Source organism: Peromyscus californicus, unplaced genomic scaffold (assembly GCF_007827085.1).
Source record: "Peromyscus californicus insignis strain IS unplaced genomic scaffold, ASM782708v3 Scaffold_19__1_contigs__length_69161282, whole genome shotgun sequence".
Lineage (NCBI taxonomy): Eukaryota > Metazoa > Chordata > Mammalia > Rodentia > Cricetidae > Peromyscus > Peromyscus californicus.
Genome location: NW_026294491.1, coordinates 21,872,087 through 21,890,047, shown reverse-complemented (window position 1 = coordinate 21,890,047; position 17,961 = coordinate 21,872,087). Strand labels below are relative to the sequence as shown.

At 36.0% G+C, this 17,961-nt stretch overlaps 1 protein-coding gene across 4 annotated transcripts in view; it reads left to right on the top strand.

The window, feature by feature from the left end:
* The window catches only part of Ctnna3 (catenin alpha 3), a 1,464,870-nt gene that overhangs the window by 1,321,186 nt on the left and 125,723 nt on the right, over positions 1 to 17,961 (top strand). For all 4 annotated transcript variants that reach the window (XM_052744818.1, XM_052744817.1, XM_052744819.1 and 1 more), the window contains one exon: positions 15,455 to 15,636. In XM_052744818.1, the coding sequence (XP_052600778.1) occupies positions 15,455 to 15,636 (182 nt within the window). The remainder of the gene's footprint in view (positions 1 to 15,454; positions 15,637 to 17,961) is intronic.

Sequence of the window (17,961 nt, the reverse complement as noted above, 5' to 3'; positions counted from 1 at the left end):
ATGCACACATATCTAGCAAGAATGTCAAGAAATATAGATAAAATATTAGCTTTAAAATCTCTATTGTATAAATGAATACTTTGTAAATTCACAAGTAGTATCAATGAGATAAACATAGCATAGAGATATTAGATATAATAATAATATAATATAAGAGAGTAATATGGAGAGAAAAATAAATCCATGCCATTATGTATAGTTGATGTATATTTTAATAGACAAAGATGAAGCAAATATACAAGAGGGGGAAATATTTTTTTTTTTTGCTTTTCCATTTAAATTTACCAGCTTTTAAAAAAGTACATTGGGATCTACAGATGACTCAGTAGTTATGATCACTAGATCACTGACTACGTTTTCACAGGACCTAGGGTTGCTTCCCAGTATCCACATGGCAGCTCACAACAGTCTGTAACTTCAGTTGTATGGGATCTGACATCTTCTTTTGGTTCCTTGAGCACACATGTGGTGTACATACATACATACATACATACATATATATGCATGCAAACACATATACACATAAAATATAAATAAAATTGAATTAATAGAAAATTGTATGCCTTTCCTGAATATGGAAAAGGCATAGGTTAGTAAAGCCTTGTGTATGAAGAAAAATTGTTTTCTGTCCTTTGATAGCTATTAATTCTCCAGTCAGACTAACTAAAATTACTTTTAACTAAAATTAAAAAGAGCACTATAAATAATTGACCTAACATCTTGAGGTTTAGATACAAATTATTGAGCCACTTTCCCTGATGATACAGTTGCAGAATAGATTTAGTGCCCCTCTTTTCTGTCTGGTCCTGTGTGATGGAGTAGAACTTCCCATTGTTGCTCTGTTGCTTATCATCACGTTGAGAATGGCTGAAAGCAAGAGAAACATCGAGAATCAGGCAAGCACACCACAGAGTTCTGCATGTACAATCTGGAAAGTCCCTGAGGTCGGTCTGAGCCAGGGTTCGACATCTTTGCACAAAGCACCTATATGAGGAGAGACTTCTTACCAGTTGTCTTGTTTACAGAGCTTTTATAATGTTGGCCTGCATATTGCATGGAATATTGAGCAGGACCTCTGGTCTCTACTCAGTAGATGATGTTAGGGAATATTTAGCACTGATAATTGACAAAGACATCCCGTGGGACTGCTAACTGAATTAGGTTATATTGTGGATATGCTGGTGGCTAGTAAGTTTTTTGGTGATGAGGTTTTTATCTTTCTTTTTGTTTTTGCTTTTTGTGAGTGTGTTTTACATACTCCTGTTTGTAAAACAGAATGATTTGCAAACATATCGTGTATTCTACTACAAAAAAAAAAATCCAAAAAAAACAGAAAACATTGTTCACAGCCTGTGAAATCCCCTGCTTGAGAACCTTAGGCAAAAAATAATTCTCTCTCATCTTTTACTTTGAAAATGTTCCCAATTACCATAGATTTTGTTTGTGCGGTGTTTGCACATAGGCTGCGTTTGAAATGGTGTTCATCTTTCTGAAAGCTTGCTCCAAGTAGCCTGGAGTTTTACTTTTGAGAGCCTAACTAATTGAAGACTTAGTTTTATTTCCCTTTTGTGCTCATCTATAGACACAGCTTCATCTGTATCCCATCTCAGTCTAAGTTAAAACTCTCATATCAGATGCTGCCTCTTCAGCGGAGGTTCTCATTTCCAGTCCCAAATGGGATTTTACTTGAGGAACTCTTGTCTGCTGCTAAGTACCATTCTGGTCCAGATGTCTGCCTCTCTGAATTCATGTCCAGAAGACAGGAAGAATTATGTTTTGTTTATTTAATTTTCTCATGCGCCCTGGCCATATGGGCAAATTTAGAGTACTGTTGTTGCTGTTGCTGTAGGTTTTTCTGTTAACCCAGTACTTTATTGTGTTCCATATCCACAAAAGGATTTTTTTTTAAGTGTTTGAATCTCAGGCAGTAACTATGCCAGATTTTGATGTAGATACAGTCATTTTTCCATATTTCTGTGAGATAGATTTCAAGAACACCGCTGAATACATAGCTTTACAGAAGATCATATCTCCTGTCTAAAATGACATCATAGTGGCATGCTTGCTACATGCATCCTCTATTCACTTTAATCTGTTTCTAAATAATTGGTAACATAATGACTAAAAATACTGTAGTCAGTTTTCTATAGCCCAGGTAGTCATGAGGAGAGAAAAAGAACCTATACATTTCAGCGAAGAAGTACTTATTTCTAAATATTTTTAACCATAGTTGGTTGAATCTGCCCATATGGAACTCAAGGAATATGGAGAGCAGATTTTTTTGCATCTAGAATAACTTCACAGGAGTATAAATAATGGAATTGAATTACCCACACTCCACATAAAGAGAGAAATCCTTTAACTGAGATATAGTGCAGAAAGAAGTAAAATTTAGTCCGTATCAAGCCTTGTGACATCTCTTTGAACTATTGATAGCATGAGTATTTATTGATAAGCGTAAGTATAAAAACATGCTATTGTAACTCAGCACTTAAATATGCATCTGTGAGAACTGCTTGAGCTGTCAGTAGAGCACATAAAATACATAGCAGTCTAGAGACTCCCATGTCCCCTTTCATTTATTCTCAGATATTAAAGCAAAACATCACAGAAGAAGCTGTAGAATATAATTCCATGCTATAAATACAGCGGATACTCACAGTGTTCCATCATTAACTCATTATGTAAACAAGTGTTAATATTTTCTGGCTGTGTTTGAAGCATAATTCATTCAAATGAATGAGTGGTGAATGGTTTAGTTACACCCACAAATGCCAACTTCCAGGTTCTACCCCATGTCTTCCCAGTTATTATATACCTCTTTTTCTGCCTCTTTATCTATCTGCTTTCTCCTCATCATTTCTACTCATGATTTATCTCTCCCTAGCATAAGCATTTTGTTAGTAATCTTGAATAAGAATGAAAAATTCACATTTCACAATTAATATTTAATTCTTGTTTGGAAATCCTTTTGGGTATTTTTTTATTGATAGAGTTTAGAGATATTCTAAGGCTAACTCTTTCCTAACTTAATCAATACTTGCTTGAAGGATTCTTTGCAATTTCTTCTAGCATAACTCTTTATGTATTGTCTCACTTTTAAAAAGAAATTTTTGCTATTTAATTTTAAATTTAGAGTCATGAGTATTGTATCTGACAATGATCATCAAATATTTAATTTTTAATTAAGTAACATTTCTTAGATGGTTTCACACATGTGGCCATGCATAATGAGCACTCTCACCCTTATAGCGTCTTCTGTCTCTCTACCTTCCAGTTTACCAGACTTCTCACAAAGCTCCCTCACACATTCATATCTAATCATTTGTGTGTGTGTGTGTGTGTGTGTGTGTGTGTGACTCACTGAGTTCCACCAGGGCCATCTGTGTGACCATGACTTTGGAGCTAGCCATTGGAGCCTAGTGGCCTCAGCAATGGGTACACAACTAAAAACTTCCTCCTCATAAAAAAACAAAAACAAAAAACAGCCAAACAAACAAACAACCCCCCACTATTAATAGCCAATGCCCACCATTAAAGAGCAGGGATCTATAAGGCCCTCCCCCTTCCATAACTGATTGTTGATAGAGCCAGTCTTGTGTGGGCCCGGTGGATACTGTATCCACTCTAATTTGTTTTATTTGAAAATGTAAGGCTTGCAGCTTATGTTGCTTTGTTGTAAATACTAGAAGCCACACTTTTCTCTATATTCTACATCCTTGATAAAATCAGAGAGGCTGAAATTTTATTTCCATTCTCATATTGTGACTCTCTATGTTGCTCCTAAATACACTTTAACAAATTTTGCCAAATACACAAATGATAGACACAGAGATCTTAAAGGTGTTTATAATATTAGGTTGTCCTGATGGCATCATTTTTTTATTATTTAAAAAAGTTTTTTTCTTTCCTTTTACATACCAACCCCTGTTCCACCTCCCTCCCCTTCTCCCGCTCTCTCCCACCTACCCCCATCATACCGCCATCCCCTCCTCATAGAGGGTAAAGGCCTCCCTTAGATAGTCAACACAGGCTGGCATACCAAGTTGGGGCCGGACCTAGCCCCTCCTCCTTGCATCAAGGCTGAGTAAGGCATGGCACCGTAGGGAATGGGCTCTAAAAAGCCAGTTCTTGTACCCAAAATAAGTCCTGGTCCCATTGCCACTGCAAGGGGGTCAGAACCATGATGAAAAAACCCACAAAAATAGCTGAACCAAGCTAGTGGGAGTTCATGGACTCTGGACTGACAGCTGGGGAGCCTGCATGGGCAGAATTAGGCCCTCTGAATGTTAGTAAAAATTGTGTGGCTTGATGTGTTTGTGGGTCCTCTGATGACATCTTACAGTCAAATGTTAATATCAAGTGAAATGTATAGGACAGTGAGAACAGAAAGATAGGGATAAAGAAAAATGGCTACAGAGGTAGTCTCAACACAATGTGTATGAAGTTCATGAATGATTTCAAAATTTTTAGTATAAGAAAGTGGTTTGTGTATCAAGCTATCTGTGTATTATTTCTCCTGCAGTTGTACATAAAATGTTTTTACATTAAAAAAGGACAAATACTATAGAATTGTATTACATGAAATATATAGAATATACTATTTCATAGAGACAGAAAGATTAGACGTTATCTCAAGATGGAGAAGAAAGTAATATAGAGCAATGATTTCCTAAGTATAGAATCTCTGTTTTGTGTGATGGATAAGACCCACAAACAGACAGTAGTATCAGGACATAGTATCATGAATGTAATAAATCAATACAATTAATGCTGTTAATGAATATCATATAGTTATTGAGCGAATACTGTGAATGTAATAATGAATACTACAAATGTAATGAATATCATGAGCATAATTAATGAATATCATGAGTGTAATTAAAAAATAAATAAAAAATAAAAATAAATAAAAAAAAAGAAAGCAGTTTGACAGGTGGCAGTGGCACATGCCTTTAATCCCGGCACTCAGGAGGCAGAGCCAGGCAGATCTCTGTGAGTTCAAGGCCAGTCTGGTCTACAGAGCGAGATCCAGGACAGGCATCAAAACTACAGAGAAACCCTGTCTCGAAAAACCAAAACCAAAAAAAAAAAAAAAAAAAAAAAAAGAGAGAAAGCAGTTTGATTATAATTTGCTTAAATCTCAAAATATGGAAACGTGCACTAACTGTGGATGTTAGGTTACAAGTGAATAGAAGCATCAATAATTACTCAGTTAGGATAGTCACCAAGAAACAATGTTTATGTAATTTCCACAATAGCATAGAACCATTTTATGCTACATTTTAAAACCCATAACTTGGCCAGGTGGTGGTGGTGGTGCATGCCTTTAATCCCAGCACTCGGGAGGCAGAGGCAGGCAGATCTCTGTGAATTCTAGGCCAGCCTGGGCTACAGAGTAAGTTCCAGGCCAGGCTCCAAGCTGCACAGAGAAACCCTGTCTTTTAAAAAAAAAACCAAGGCCGGGCGGTGGTGGCGCACGCCTTTAATCCGAGCACTCGGGAGGCAGAGGCAGGTGGATCTCTGTGAGTTTGAGGCCAGCCTGGTCTCCAAAGCGAATTCCAGGAAAGGCACAAAGCTACACAGAGAAACCCTGTCTTGAAAAAAACAAACAAACAAACAACAAAAAACCCAAAACAAATAAACAAAAACAAAACAAAACAAAAAAAAAACCCTACAACTTGTTAAGCAGGTGGTATTCCATACAAATTTTTAGATACCTCATAATCTATATGTACTTGGAGATAATATATGACACATAATCCTAAGCGATAGATGTTAATGTTTACAAGTATTATGCCTAATTTTAAATAAAATGATAATTGCATTTATATTATCTTTTTCCATTCTTGAATATTAAACTATACCAACATGTACATACATATTTGAATGCTATTTATGGGCAGGTGAATGACATCAGTATTTGAAATGACACATTGTTTCCTCAAAATACTGACACAGAGTATTATGAAAAAGATTGAAAAATTCAGATTTCCTTGCACTGTGGGAAAATATGTTAATATATTTATATCCATTTATTCATTCAGTGCACTTATACATTTTATGTGGTTATATTCATTTTAAAAAGAAATTGTAAAAACACCAAAATATGCTTAGAAATAGTAGTCATGTAAGTCTTTTTATGCCTATTTTAGTGGGACACAATTTATATAGTTTTTCACGACTTAAATGAATAAAGGGTTCAGTGGAATTTGTTTCCAAATTATATTCCATGCTTCCTTCCTTTAATAGCTGGAAATCCTGAATATATAAACTGTGCATTTCCTGCACTGGAGTAATTGCAAGCTCTTTGCCTGCATGGGTGGTAGCATGTGACTTTGTTCAGTAGACATCATTGAATGCTGGCTGAGTGCAATGAAGGTAATTCATGGTCACAACTCTGATCAAACACTGTACTGTGCTGTAATAGAGGGATGGGTGGGGACTTGCTGGTATAAGCAAGAAAGCTCATGTGTAAACTTACAGACCTCCAGTATCTTACAGTCTGTCTCCTGTTTTATTTTCTGTCCTTGTACTCAAACTAACACGCCTCTTGTCTACTTCCAACCAATTTACTGTAAACTGGGGCATGAAATTCAGGTAACTAAGCTTATGTGCGAAGTGGAAGAGAATAAGATTTGAGTTACATACTGTAATGAATGGGTTTCCAGACCTTGTTTGAATTGCATACAGTCTTCCCAATATTTATTTATTGAATTGCTCAAAAATTTATATACTGTCTGCTTGCATAGCACAAGAGCCTATCAGCACCCTGCAATAATGATTTAGGGAAGCTCAATGCAATTGTATTTAAATAAGTTTAAGTCTTCACAGCAGCTAGTGTTCAAAGAATTAAATGTGCAGGCATTTAGATGTGTTGTAGTTATAGTTTTTTATGTACATTTCTGTTGTGTATTAAATAAAAGTAAATAGGATAGTTTTAGGCTCTTTGCAGAGTAAACATTGTATCCTGCACAAAGGCCATCTTCTATTCTTGGCTAGCCAGGATTCATCTACCACTTGGAGGTCACTTTACAGAGGGGACTGAGATACATGTGCTAACTCTGAAGGAGCCCCGATGTTGATTCTATCGATAAGATACTTTTGAGGAAGAGTTAAGAAAATGAGTAACTGTAAAGAAGGAAAAAGTGAAAAAAAAAAGAACAGTTGACAGCATCTGCTGATTGTTTTCATGGAACGAAAATCATCTGTGGAAAACAGATTACATCCCCTCCTCTCCATTCTCCAGTGCCGAGTCCAGGCTGTCCGATACCGAGAAAGGAGAGGAGGCGTGAAGAATTGTCTACTAGCTAGCCATTGCCAAAACTGTAACAAAGTGCCTCAGAAAGTAGTGCATGCCTGTTATTAAAAGAGATAAGAAAAAGATAAAAAAAAAAAAAGTAAGAGATGAAGCGAGAAAGATATAGATAGTTCCACAACAACCTTTAGAGGCTGGTCAGATCTGATGAGGTCATTGTTGTACTGAGGCTGTCTGGACCTCACTTCGTTGGGAAGACAAACACAGTCAGTATTCCTGTGTCCCCAAAGAAGCTTCTCAGGACTTTAGTGACCGTCTCATGCCAACCACAGTCACCAAGAATGCAAGATTGTAACACATGTAATATAATATATAGTTAAGAGTACTATTTGTCGGGATATAGTCTTCCTGTCATGATAATCGATTTTGGAAGATGATATATAATAGGTCCACTGTTTGGGTTTTTTCTGAACCACTTCAAAGTAATTTGAAACACTGTAGCAGTCCATATCTTAATATTATTATAGTCAAGTCCAAACATTATGGATAGCCTCATATTGAATAAACTTAACAATCATCTCCTAAAATTATGTGATATCCAGTCTGTGTTCAGTCTCTCCGTCTATAGCCCAAATGTGTTTTGTGGATTTTATACTTTCCTGAAAGTTAGACACAAACTGTCTCCACCTATAATTATTTTATATGAAGTAAAATTCTTGAGTATTTGAGAGGCCATTTTTTTTTAAAATAGAGAATGATTTACACATGACCTTTATGGCCATAATTTCCATTTTGTGATATGTATATAACCACAGTTTAAATTGTTTATTTTTATTAACAAAATTCTAATTCTGTGTTTCTTGGATAGGAGACTATAAAGTCATGTGATGTACCTAGGAATTAATTGTTCATAAAAAGTTTATAGTTGAGGAAAACAGAAAAGTAGTAAAAACAGAATTGCTAGTATATGAAATTAAATATCACATAATCTTCTATCCTACTTAGTAATATTTTAAGACCATTTACCTTCTCTGGGACATACAGTTCCTTAATTGTACAGTGTGTGAAATATGTAAGGGTGCATTAGGGGTAATGAGATGGATATAACAACTTAGTATTTCTGTAGTCTTTTTGACTATGGGACTCATTTGCTAAGTCCTACTTTGGTTTGTACCTTGGCTGTGTGAGTTGGGACAAGTAAATAGTGTGCCCTGCATTCCTCCAAGAGTTTTTTTTCAAAGTCTTTTAGGCTAGTTTAAATATTCTGTGTTCTGTTGGTAAGCACTACTTACCAAAGACCTTCAGACTTCTGGTTCTATTGTATATATGCATGCATATACCTTTCATCCAAACACAATTCATATGTGAGTTTATTATTGCTCAGTACACTGAAGTTTAGAATGGTTAAGTTCCTTGCTATATGACTCACACTTGTCAGCATTTAAAGTAGAGTGAAGATCTATGTGAAAATTCATACTTTTTTTCCTATTATGCCGTCTTCTCCTTATCTTTCATTTTAAAGGATTATTTATTTATTTACTATTTCTTTATTTGTTGGTTGTTTTGTGTATCTGTTTGGGGAGCTGTACATATTTGTATGTGTATGAGGATGCCATAAGAGGGCATAGAATGCCTTGGACACATTTGTATGTGTATGAGGATGCCATAAGAGGGCATAGAATGCCTTGGAGCTAGAATAATAATAGGCTTTTGGGGGGCATCTGGTCTGACGAGTGTGTTCTGGGATCTGAATTCTAGTAGCCCTGTCTTGTACAACAAGCACACTAACCAATACACTGTCTCCCCAGCTCTTTTCTTACCTTCTTCCTGGTGTAATAAAAAAACAGATCAACATTTTATGCAGAAATGATGAGTATAATGAAGATTACAATATCCAAGTAGACGGGAAAAAAAAGCATCTGAGAAACAAGTTAGAAATCCTTCTGGGTGTAGAAGTTTGTTATTAGAGTATAGTTTAAGCCACAAAGAAAAGTACAAAACTCATACATGTAATATCATGAATATATAATTTTTTGAGGTCTTGGATTGTTGTTTTTAACTATTAGAAATTAAAGTCATGTTCTCATGCATTTGGGCTGGACTACCACTGAGCTATTTATCCAGCATTCCATATTTTCTGTATTTGTTTTGATTTAAAAACAGGGTGTTACTAAGTAAGCTAATTGATTTTGAACTTAGTCTATTGCCTAGGATAGCCTTAGACTTCTGATCTTCCTTTCTTGGTCTGTCAAGTGACTGGGATTATGGCTTATTCCACCAGAACAAGCTAGCTTGTAGATAGCCCTATTAATAACTCTCAAATTAAAGTCATTTATTATCAATTATGCTCCTATTTTCAGAGAACTTATATTCTAGGCAAGAGTATCAAAAATCAAAACAATAAAAAGTAGGTTGTCACTATTGTTAATGGTGGTTCTGTTTTCAAAGAATTGGCTTTAGGAAATTGTATTTTTGTGTTCATTAATGATGAGACAATAACAAAAAACACTGTAAATGTCTATAAACAATGAATTGGTAAGGCATTATAAAATCTACATAGAGTGGAAACTAAAGAAAGTGCTATTTACTGTTCATAATAGGCCTAGAAAGATGATAAAACTTAGCCCAATAAAGATGAAGAGAAGAGAAGAAAAATAATAAATGGATGCACCACAAGGTGTTTATATGCAAGTAGCATTGCTTAGCTGGAGGGTACAGAGTGTGAAAGTAAGAAAGAAGGAATGAGACAAAGGTTCCTACTAATTGCCTTGTGACACTCCAGTTCACATGTATTTATATATGCAAAAGAAATGCAAGAATATGTGTAGCTAAAGAAGGAACCAAGATTACTCACTGCCCATAAAAGGCAAAAATGGAATATCTTCAAAAAGGCAGAGAAAAACAAAACAAATGATACCCGCTTACACAGTGCAGTACCTGCCTCTTTAAACTGTGGAATACCGTCCAGTTTATCCAGTGGAATGCCATCCTGTTCCCACAGTGGAGCTCAGTCCTGTTTGCACAGTGGAGTACTATTCTTTTTATACCATAGAGCACCATCCAGTTTACACCACAGAGCACCATCCTATCCTATTTACACAGTGGAGTAGTGAAGTACCTGCCTGTTTATACAGTGGAATGCCATCCAGTTTATAGTGAAGTACCATCCTGTTTACAAAATGGAGAGCTGTTCTGTTTACACTGTGAAGCACCTGCCTGTTTATGTAGGATAGTGGAATACTATCCAGTTTACACAGTGGAGTACTGTCCAGTTTACACAGTAGAGCACCACCCTGTTTACACAGTGAAATACTATCCTGTTTATACAGTGGAGTATTGTCTTGTATACACAGTGGAGTACCATCCATGCATGTCAGCAAGCAGAACATAAATGTGTGCATCTCTTAGGTTGCAGGTCAGATATGAGTTCTCAGCCTGCAACAGCAAATACAAGAGTTTGTGGATTATGATTGTTTATCTATGGGTTCAGAAATCCAATTACTGCTTATCTTTCTAGGAGATCATTAGATAAAGACATTTAAAGGCTTAGAGTGTACTAATGATATGTTTTATTTGATTCTGTGGCTAGGAACATAGATTTTTCTCAAACTGTAAAAATAATTCTAGAGAAATAGTTACCCCACAGAAGAGCACACCAATTGGTTATCTGATATCAAATGCGCAGTGCTGAAATACACATAAAAGTAACATTGTATAGACTGAGCAGGTTGTGTGTGTGTGTGTGTGTGTGTGTGTGTGTGTGTGTGTGTGTGTATACATACATACCAACAATATATCAACATATATATATATATATATATCAACAATAAATAAAAAAGAAGTTACTAATTTTGAAAGAGCACAGAGGTATATGCAATGTTTTGAAGGGAGAAAAAGGAAGGGGGAATTGTTGTAATTATATTAAAATTTCAAAACATAAAATAATTAATAAAAAATAGTTTCACTGATATATTTATGGCCTAAATATTTTCCTGTTTTATTTTCTTATTAAATAAATGGTAAATATTGTAATTGAATTGTTTATTTCAACTGAAGTAAACATTCAAATGAAAGAAGAAATTAATGCCAGAATGTAAAGATGGAAATACATAGGACGAGATGGACATACAACGAAATGTAACAGATGATGTGAACACGATTTGTCCTTAGCAGAAAAGAATAATAAAGAAAAGCCAGGGTTGCATTCCATGAGATTTCTAGCATGTATGGAACACTTACTTTGAGAAACATCAATCAAATGTGTAGATTTGTTTGGCTAGATTTGGTTTTCCTTACTCTGTGATTAAATATTTCTAGAAATGTAGGCACTGACAACACAGTCTAGGAAGGAAGGAAGCTGCTAAGATTGCAGAGAGAAAACAGATATATTCTGAGAAGTGTGTGTATTGGACAGTATCTCCAAGGACAATGTGGATGTTTTGGTGCATTTGGAATGGTATTACTCATGTTTTTTCGGCATGGTAATAAAACAAGAATTCCCTGCTACACTTAATGGTTTGAATCCTGGTTCAAAAATTGCCTGACACTAGATTCTTATTAAACTGCGGAGTCTCTTGGAGATACTAATTTTCCCTATGTGTAAATTGGGATAACCCTGGTACTTATGGGGCTTTTATGAAGATGGGACCTCAGTTAAATAAAGGATGCCTAGAGAGAGTTTGTCACAAGTTGTTGATGGCTATTTTTTTTTATCATCTTTGGTTTTAAGTTCCCGAATCAATAGATACACAATGAGGCATCATTCATATGACATGAACCCACAAAGCTATTCATACATATCAGAAGTCTGTTTTATAGATACTGAGCCTAGACCTATGGATAACCTGGCTATATATATCAGAGTTTCTACTTAACCTTATTTGTCTTAAGCTTCATTCTTATTTCTTTTCTTACCTTGTACAAAATCAGAATGCATTTTTTTTTAAATCTGGAATCCTCAGCATCAAGTATTCTCTTGGGTTTTACTTTTAAATTTTTCTAGTGATTGAAATTGATTGATGGCATTTAATAAATTATTCATAGATCCACTTAAACCCTTCAGTAAAAGGTGTCTGACAGTAATTTAATGTTTTATTATTGTTGCTGTCCTGTGCAAAGAAAAACTAGAATCCTCCAGAACTTTCAATTTTACAAACTCTTACTCAACTTCTGACCAATCTTTTGTCAGAGCTGAAAGTCATTTGATTGTAACTCACCATGTGAATTGAGTGTATATTGATTGCATTGCAACCTCTGAGTTTCCTATCTATGACAGTTTCCATTAGTATACTGTCCAGTAAACTACTGGGCTTCCTCAAGAGAAGGGTGGAAGTCGTAATTACTGTCATTTTATTTCTGAGGAAACTTATGCAAGGGGATTAAGGACTTCCTGGAGATCATATAGGAGATCAGTGGCATTCTTAGGAGTGATGATGATGATGATGATGATGATGATGATAATAATAAACCTAGAACATCCAGCACCACAACTCATTACCTCTCAGATATAGGATATACAATGATGCCTCTGTTGAATCTATTCACAGTTATTAGTACTTGAGTGTATAAACATTTTATGAGAAGAGAAAAATAATGACCAGTATTCAAGATGGAGAAAACCTATTTCTATTTCGAAGCTTGTTTAACAGGTTGAGAGCTTAACAATTTACTTAACATACTTGTGCATTACTTTTGATTCTGGTAGTAGTGAGCTGTGTCTTCATTTATGTCCCTTGCCATATGCCAACAGTTGTAAAAGCTGCTTGGCTCCTAATACTCTGTATAGGACACATTTCCTAAGAGAGAAAGCAAAGGAGAAAAAAAGAAACTACTTTCAGTTGCTAAGAAGGAAAAATTGTATAGCTCAATAATTAAAAATCTAGCCTCTGGGCTGGAGAGATGGCTCCACAACGAAAGAGCAGACACTGTTCCTGAGGAAGACCTGAGTTCAGTTCCCAACTGTCTGTCACAACAGCCCCACAGGGGACTTTCACCTCTGTCCCTCACAGCCACTGTCACCAATGTGCTCATACACAACCCCACACGAACATCCCCTGCACTCTCTCCACACACTCCCCCCACACATAGACACACATACACAAACATATATGAATAATTAAAAATAAAATGAATCTTTAAAAAAAATTCTAGCCTCGGGAAGCTTAACCTTTGTCTTCAAAGGAAATGGAATGAAAAATGAAAATGTGCTGGAAATATGAATACACATTGATAAGTTTTCTTTTGAATAAGAAATAGGTCATTTAATGAATGCTTAATACATGTGAGGCTTATGCTAAAGAATTTAAGGAAACCACACCAGAAAGCCTTACTGTTGGTTCTACTTGCTGTGTTAGATGTCCAGCCAAGGCATCCTAATCCTGCAAGTCTTAATGACACCAGGTTGAGAGCCTAGGTTAGGTTACTAATAAGCTAATAATAAATGACAGAACATGCATATAGATACTTTGATTTGTATTTTTGTTGGTATTTTCTATTTACCATTGTTTTAATTTTTTAAAATAACATGGCATCTCTATGTAGCCCTGGCTGGCCTAAAACTCACTATGTAGACCAAGCTGGCCTCAAACTACCAGAGATCCTTCTGCCTCTGCCTCTTGAGTGCTGGGATTAAAGGTGTGCACAACCTCACCTAGCCTAATTTCTTTATTTAATTTAGCTAAGCTTTTTTTGTGAATATATACTATTGATCCTGTGAGTAATATTTTTACTATTTGAGCCTAATATTCAGAAAATCACAAAGCTTTCTGATATTCCTTTCCCAGCTGTAGATGCCCATTCACCTGAATCCAGAAACACTTGCAAATGTCATATACTCTATGTAAATAGTCTAATAAGAAACTTCAACAGTCATGTTTTGTCAATTTTAAAACACCCCCCTTTTCCATCTACATACACTTACTACTAGAAAATATCTGGAATTCAAGTGTGTATTTATATGTATGTGTGTTTGTGTGTATGTGCAGAAGTTCATGGTTGTATCTATGTGTATGTTTGTGTGTGTGTGTGTGTGTCTTCTCTGTGTACATGCATGTGTCTATATATGTTATATGTGAGTGTGTATTTGTATGTGAGTATGTTTGTGTGTGTGTCTGAGTGTGTATGTGTGTGTCTGAGTATGTGTGTATGAATGAGTGTGTGTGTGTGTATTGCTGGGACTGGACCTGGACCTAACTGTTTGACAATACAATTGAAAGGACAGCTTTATGAAATTTTATGGTCTTTAAAGTATCAAATCATTTTCACTTCAAGATTCTTTTTTTTCCCTATCTGATAAAACTGACAGATTCTAGGTGCCGAGGCTGAGAATTTGGTGGTGTTAGAATTTGCATGGTTTCCTACCAAAGCCTCATTTCAGATGCAATGGGAAGATGCAATTTGCATGCTGTTAAGAATGTAACATAGCCACGGAGTGCTATCATGCCAAAGCAGATGATGTTTGCTGCTTGAGCAGCACCTCTAGCCCTGGTATGCTAATAAGGAAGGATGCCCTTCATAAATCCTGCCCTTTACTCTTATTCTTCCATGGGAACAGTGTATATGCTAATGTGGATCTGAATTTTTTGCACGTACAAAATATACGTATAGTCTATAAGTTTATGTAAGCATATGCTGTAATTGTTTATGAATGTATGTACAGTGTTTAAGGATATATATATATATATATATGTGTGTGTATATATATATATATATGTGTGTGTGTGTGTGTGTATACACACACACACACAAATACACAGACATAGATAAGTAGACATAGTGTCATTTCAAGTAGATTTTGTTTAACTTTGTCTTTTGAAGTGTTCTATTAATATAATTAAAAGTATATGAAGAATATGCATTTTTAATAAATGTGATGCTTCAGATTCAATGGTAATCATTTTTAAATTTGGATATATTAGAAAAATAGTAGCAGGTTATTTTATAGTAGAGGATTAAAATGTCAGACATAAATGTCTACCTTTCTAACCTCAAATGTAACTGTATAGTTTGAGAGCAAAAACTTGAAATTGTGTAGCTTTTTCCATTGGAATCCAATAAGAAACTTTAGATTGGATGACTTAGGCTCTAGGTACCTTGATTTTAAGTGAAATCTTTGTATATGTGTCCTGTAGTGACTGCTTCTTCCTAAGATGCTGCCTTTGCAGAGGAAAGATTTTAAATTGAATTACCACATTTCAGGCTAAGATGACTCAACTGCCTGAGGCAGAGAGGGAAAAGATTGCCGAGCAAGTCGCTGATTTCAAGAAGGTGAAGAGCAAGCTGGATGCTGAGATCGAGATCTGGGACGATACAAGCAATGACATCATTGTTCTCGCCAAGAAGATGTGTATGATCATGATGGAGATGACGGACTTCACGAGGTAATTGAATGGGAAGCGATGTGTGACAGCGGGTGATGACTGCATGTTTGCCACATGGCTGAAATTTCCAAGTTTCTCCGAGTGGCAGGGGAAAGGTAAACAAGGAATTAGAAAGTTACAGATGTACAAGTCCAGAACCTTGGTAAACACAGCACCATTTCTTATGAAGCCATTACGTCATACTCTCTTACCTTCACACTCTGCAGCAGGGATCACACTGTTTCATGCTAACACACTGTATGTCCACAGAAATGGATAACTTGGGCACGTTCCCTCTGAAGCTTGTGAGTGGTTGATACCTTTTGCAGCATCATCAGAATTTGTGGCCCGTGGCATTCCTGAAATTGCAAATGATGTGTATTTGAAACCCCAATTCATAATGATGGCATTGCATATATATTCCAGAAGCAATACAGATGTTTAAAAATGTTTTGGGACTTTGTAGTAGCACAGTCAGACTGACCCTGTTTTCTGTAGAGTCACCATGGCAGTCAGACCCTGTACATGTATCCTGAAAACTGAAGAGACTTCAAGGTCCTCATCCCTTATCCCTGCCTGCTTAGGTGGCTCTGGGATGCTCACTTAAAAATGAGAATTTCCCAATGAGTGAAAAACTGATGCATGTCATCAACCTATTGTAGCTTGATAAACAGGCCTCAGACCCTTGTTTTCTCCATTTTCTGGTACTAACTGCTTGTTCCTTTACCCCCATTCACTGACCCTAGTTCAGTGTGATGGCAGGGAGGGAGAATAAAACTGTGTGAGAAATAATCCAGTTTGATGCTAAGAAGTTGTAGTGACCCAACTTTAAAAGGCTACCCCACAGGAAAAGAATCAGAAGCCCAGACTGAACAAAATGAAGAGAAAAAGGTAATTGTGGAAATCCTTGAAGAGGAGATGGCCACATGTGAACAGGCACAGGTTACTGAGCCCAAGGTCAAGGACCCCGAGTCACTTGCCCAAGACACCTACCTTCCTGTAGGATGGCTTTAAGCATGTCTACTCAATGAGGGAGCCCTCTCAGTGGCACTGACCTATTTTGGGAGCACTTTGATGAAGATGTTGGTCTCTGTGGTGTTGTGAGTATGCTTTTATGAAAATTTCCCTTAATCCTTCATGGGCTGAAACCTACTTACTGGAATATTCCAGGGAGTAGACTCCTGTCAACATCACTCTATGCAACCAATGAGAACAGTTCTATGTCTGGGGTTTGGGTCTTCCCAGGCCAAAAATTTGCCTAGCTGCTGAGTCTGGATTGAAAGGTGGACTATGAGTCCTATGTATGTGGAAACTAAATCCTGACAGTGAAGAGATACCCTTACCCTGATTCCAGAACATATCTCCTGGGAAGGGACTTTCCAGTATGTGAGCAAGTTTTCAATAAAGGCAAAATCTTCAAGAGAACATCTCTTGCAGTTGCCTAGCTACCTACACTCATCCTTTAGGAAAATGGAGGTCATTAAGGGAAACAGAATGTTGAAAAACAGGTTGTAAATGTCTTCACATAATTAACCAAAGAGCAGCAAGATGTGCAATGCTTCTCTTACCAGTTGCTAAGGAATACAAAACTGAAACAAAACTTACTTAGTCTTCATGTTGCTACTAGAACCACAGAACAGAAAACTACACTGTGACAGACATGTTACATGTATGAAACTATTATATCACAATGCACTCACACAAAACAACTTTATAATAGAATAATGAATAAGTGCAATTTTAAATCATAATTAAGTGGTAACACATAATGCTTTTCAGTGGTAAGATTGAGAACAAGTTTCCAAGTATTAGACCCAAGAAGTAAAAATTTGAATGACCTAAAAATTCTGTTTCAATCAAAGGTTCTAAATAATACTAAAATGAAAATATAACATGGTAGACATTGTAACAAGGACTAGCTACCATGTGTGATTCTTTTATAATAAATGACAAAATAGATATGCACATAAATCACTGCTTTTAAATGACTTGATTAGTAAATATTTGAAGATAATTCATGCAAAAGTAAGTGATGTAATTGTACAGTTGTTCAAAATCTTTTAAAAAGTCAACATAGAAAGCATGGTGTGAAAAGAACATGTCAGTAGATGCCTTCATTTGGAATGTAGTATATGCTGAAAGCCTTTGTCATCTATGAGCCCTGTTTCTGGATCTGTAGTTCACTTCAGGTACTATGTTTGCAAGGAATAATCTGAAACAAGCCTTTTTAAAAATTAATTCAACCAGTATTATTGGTTGATTTTGTTTTTATTTAATGTTTAATTAAATTTGGTCTTAGACAACTTTACATGCATACACAGTGCATGCTGACTGCTCTCACCCCTC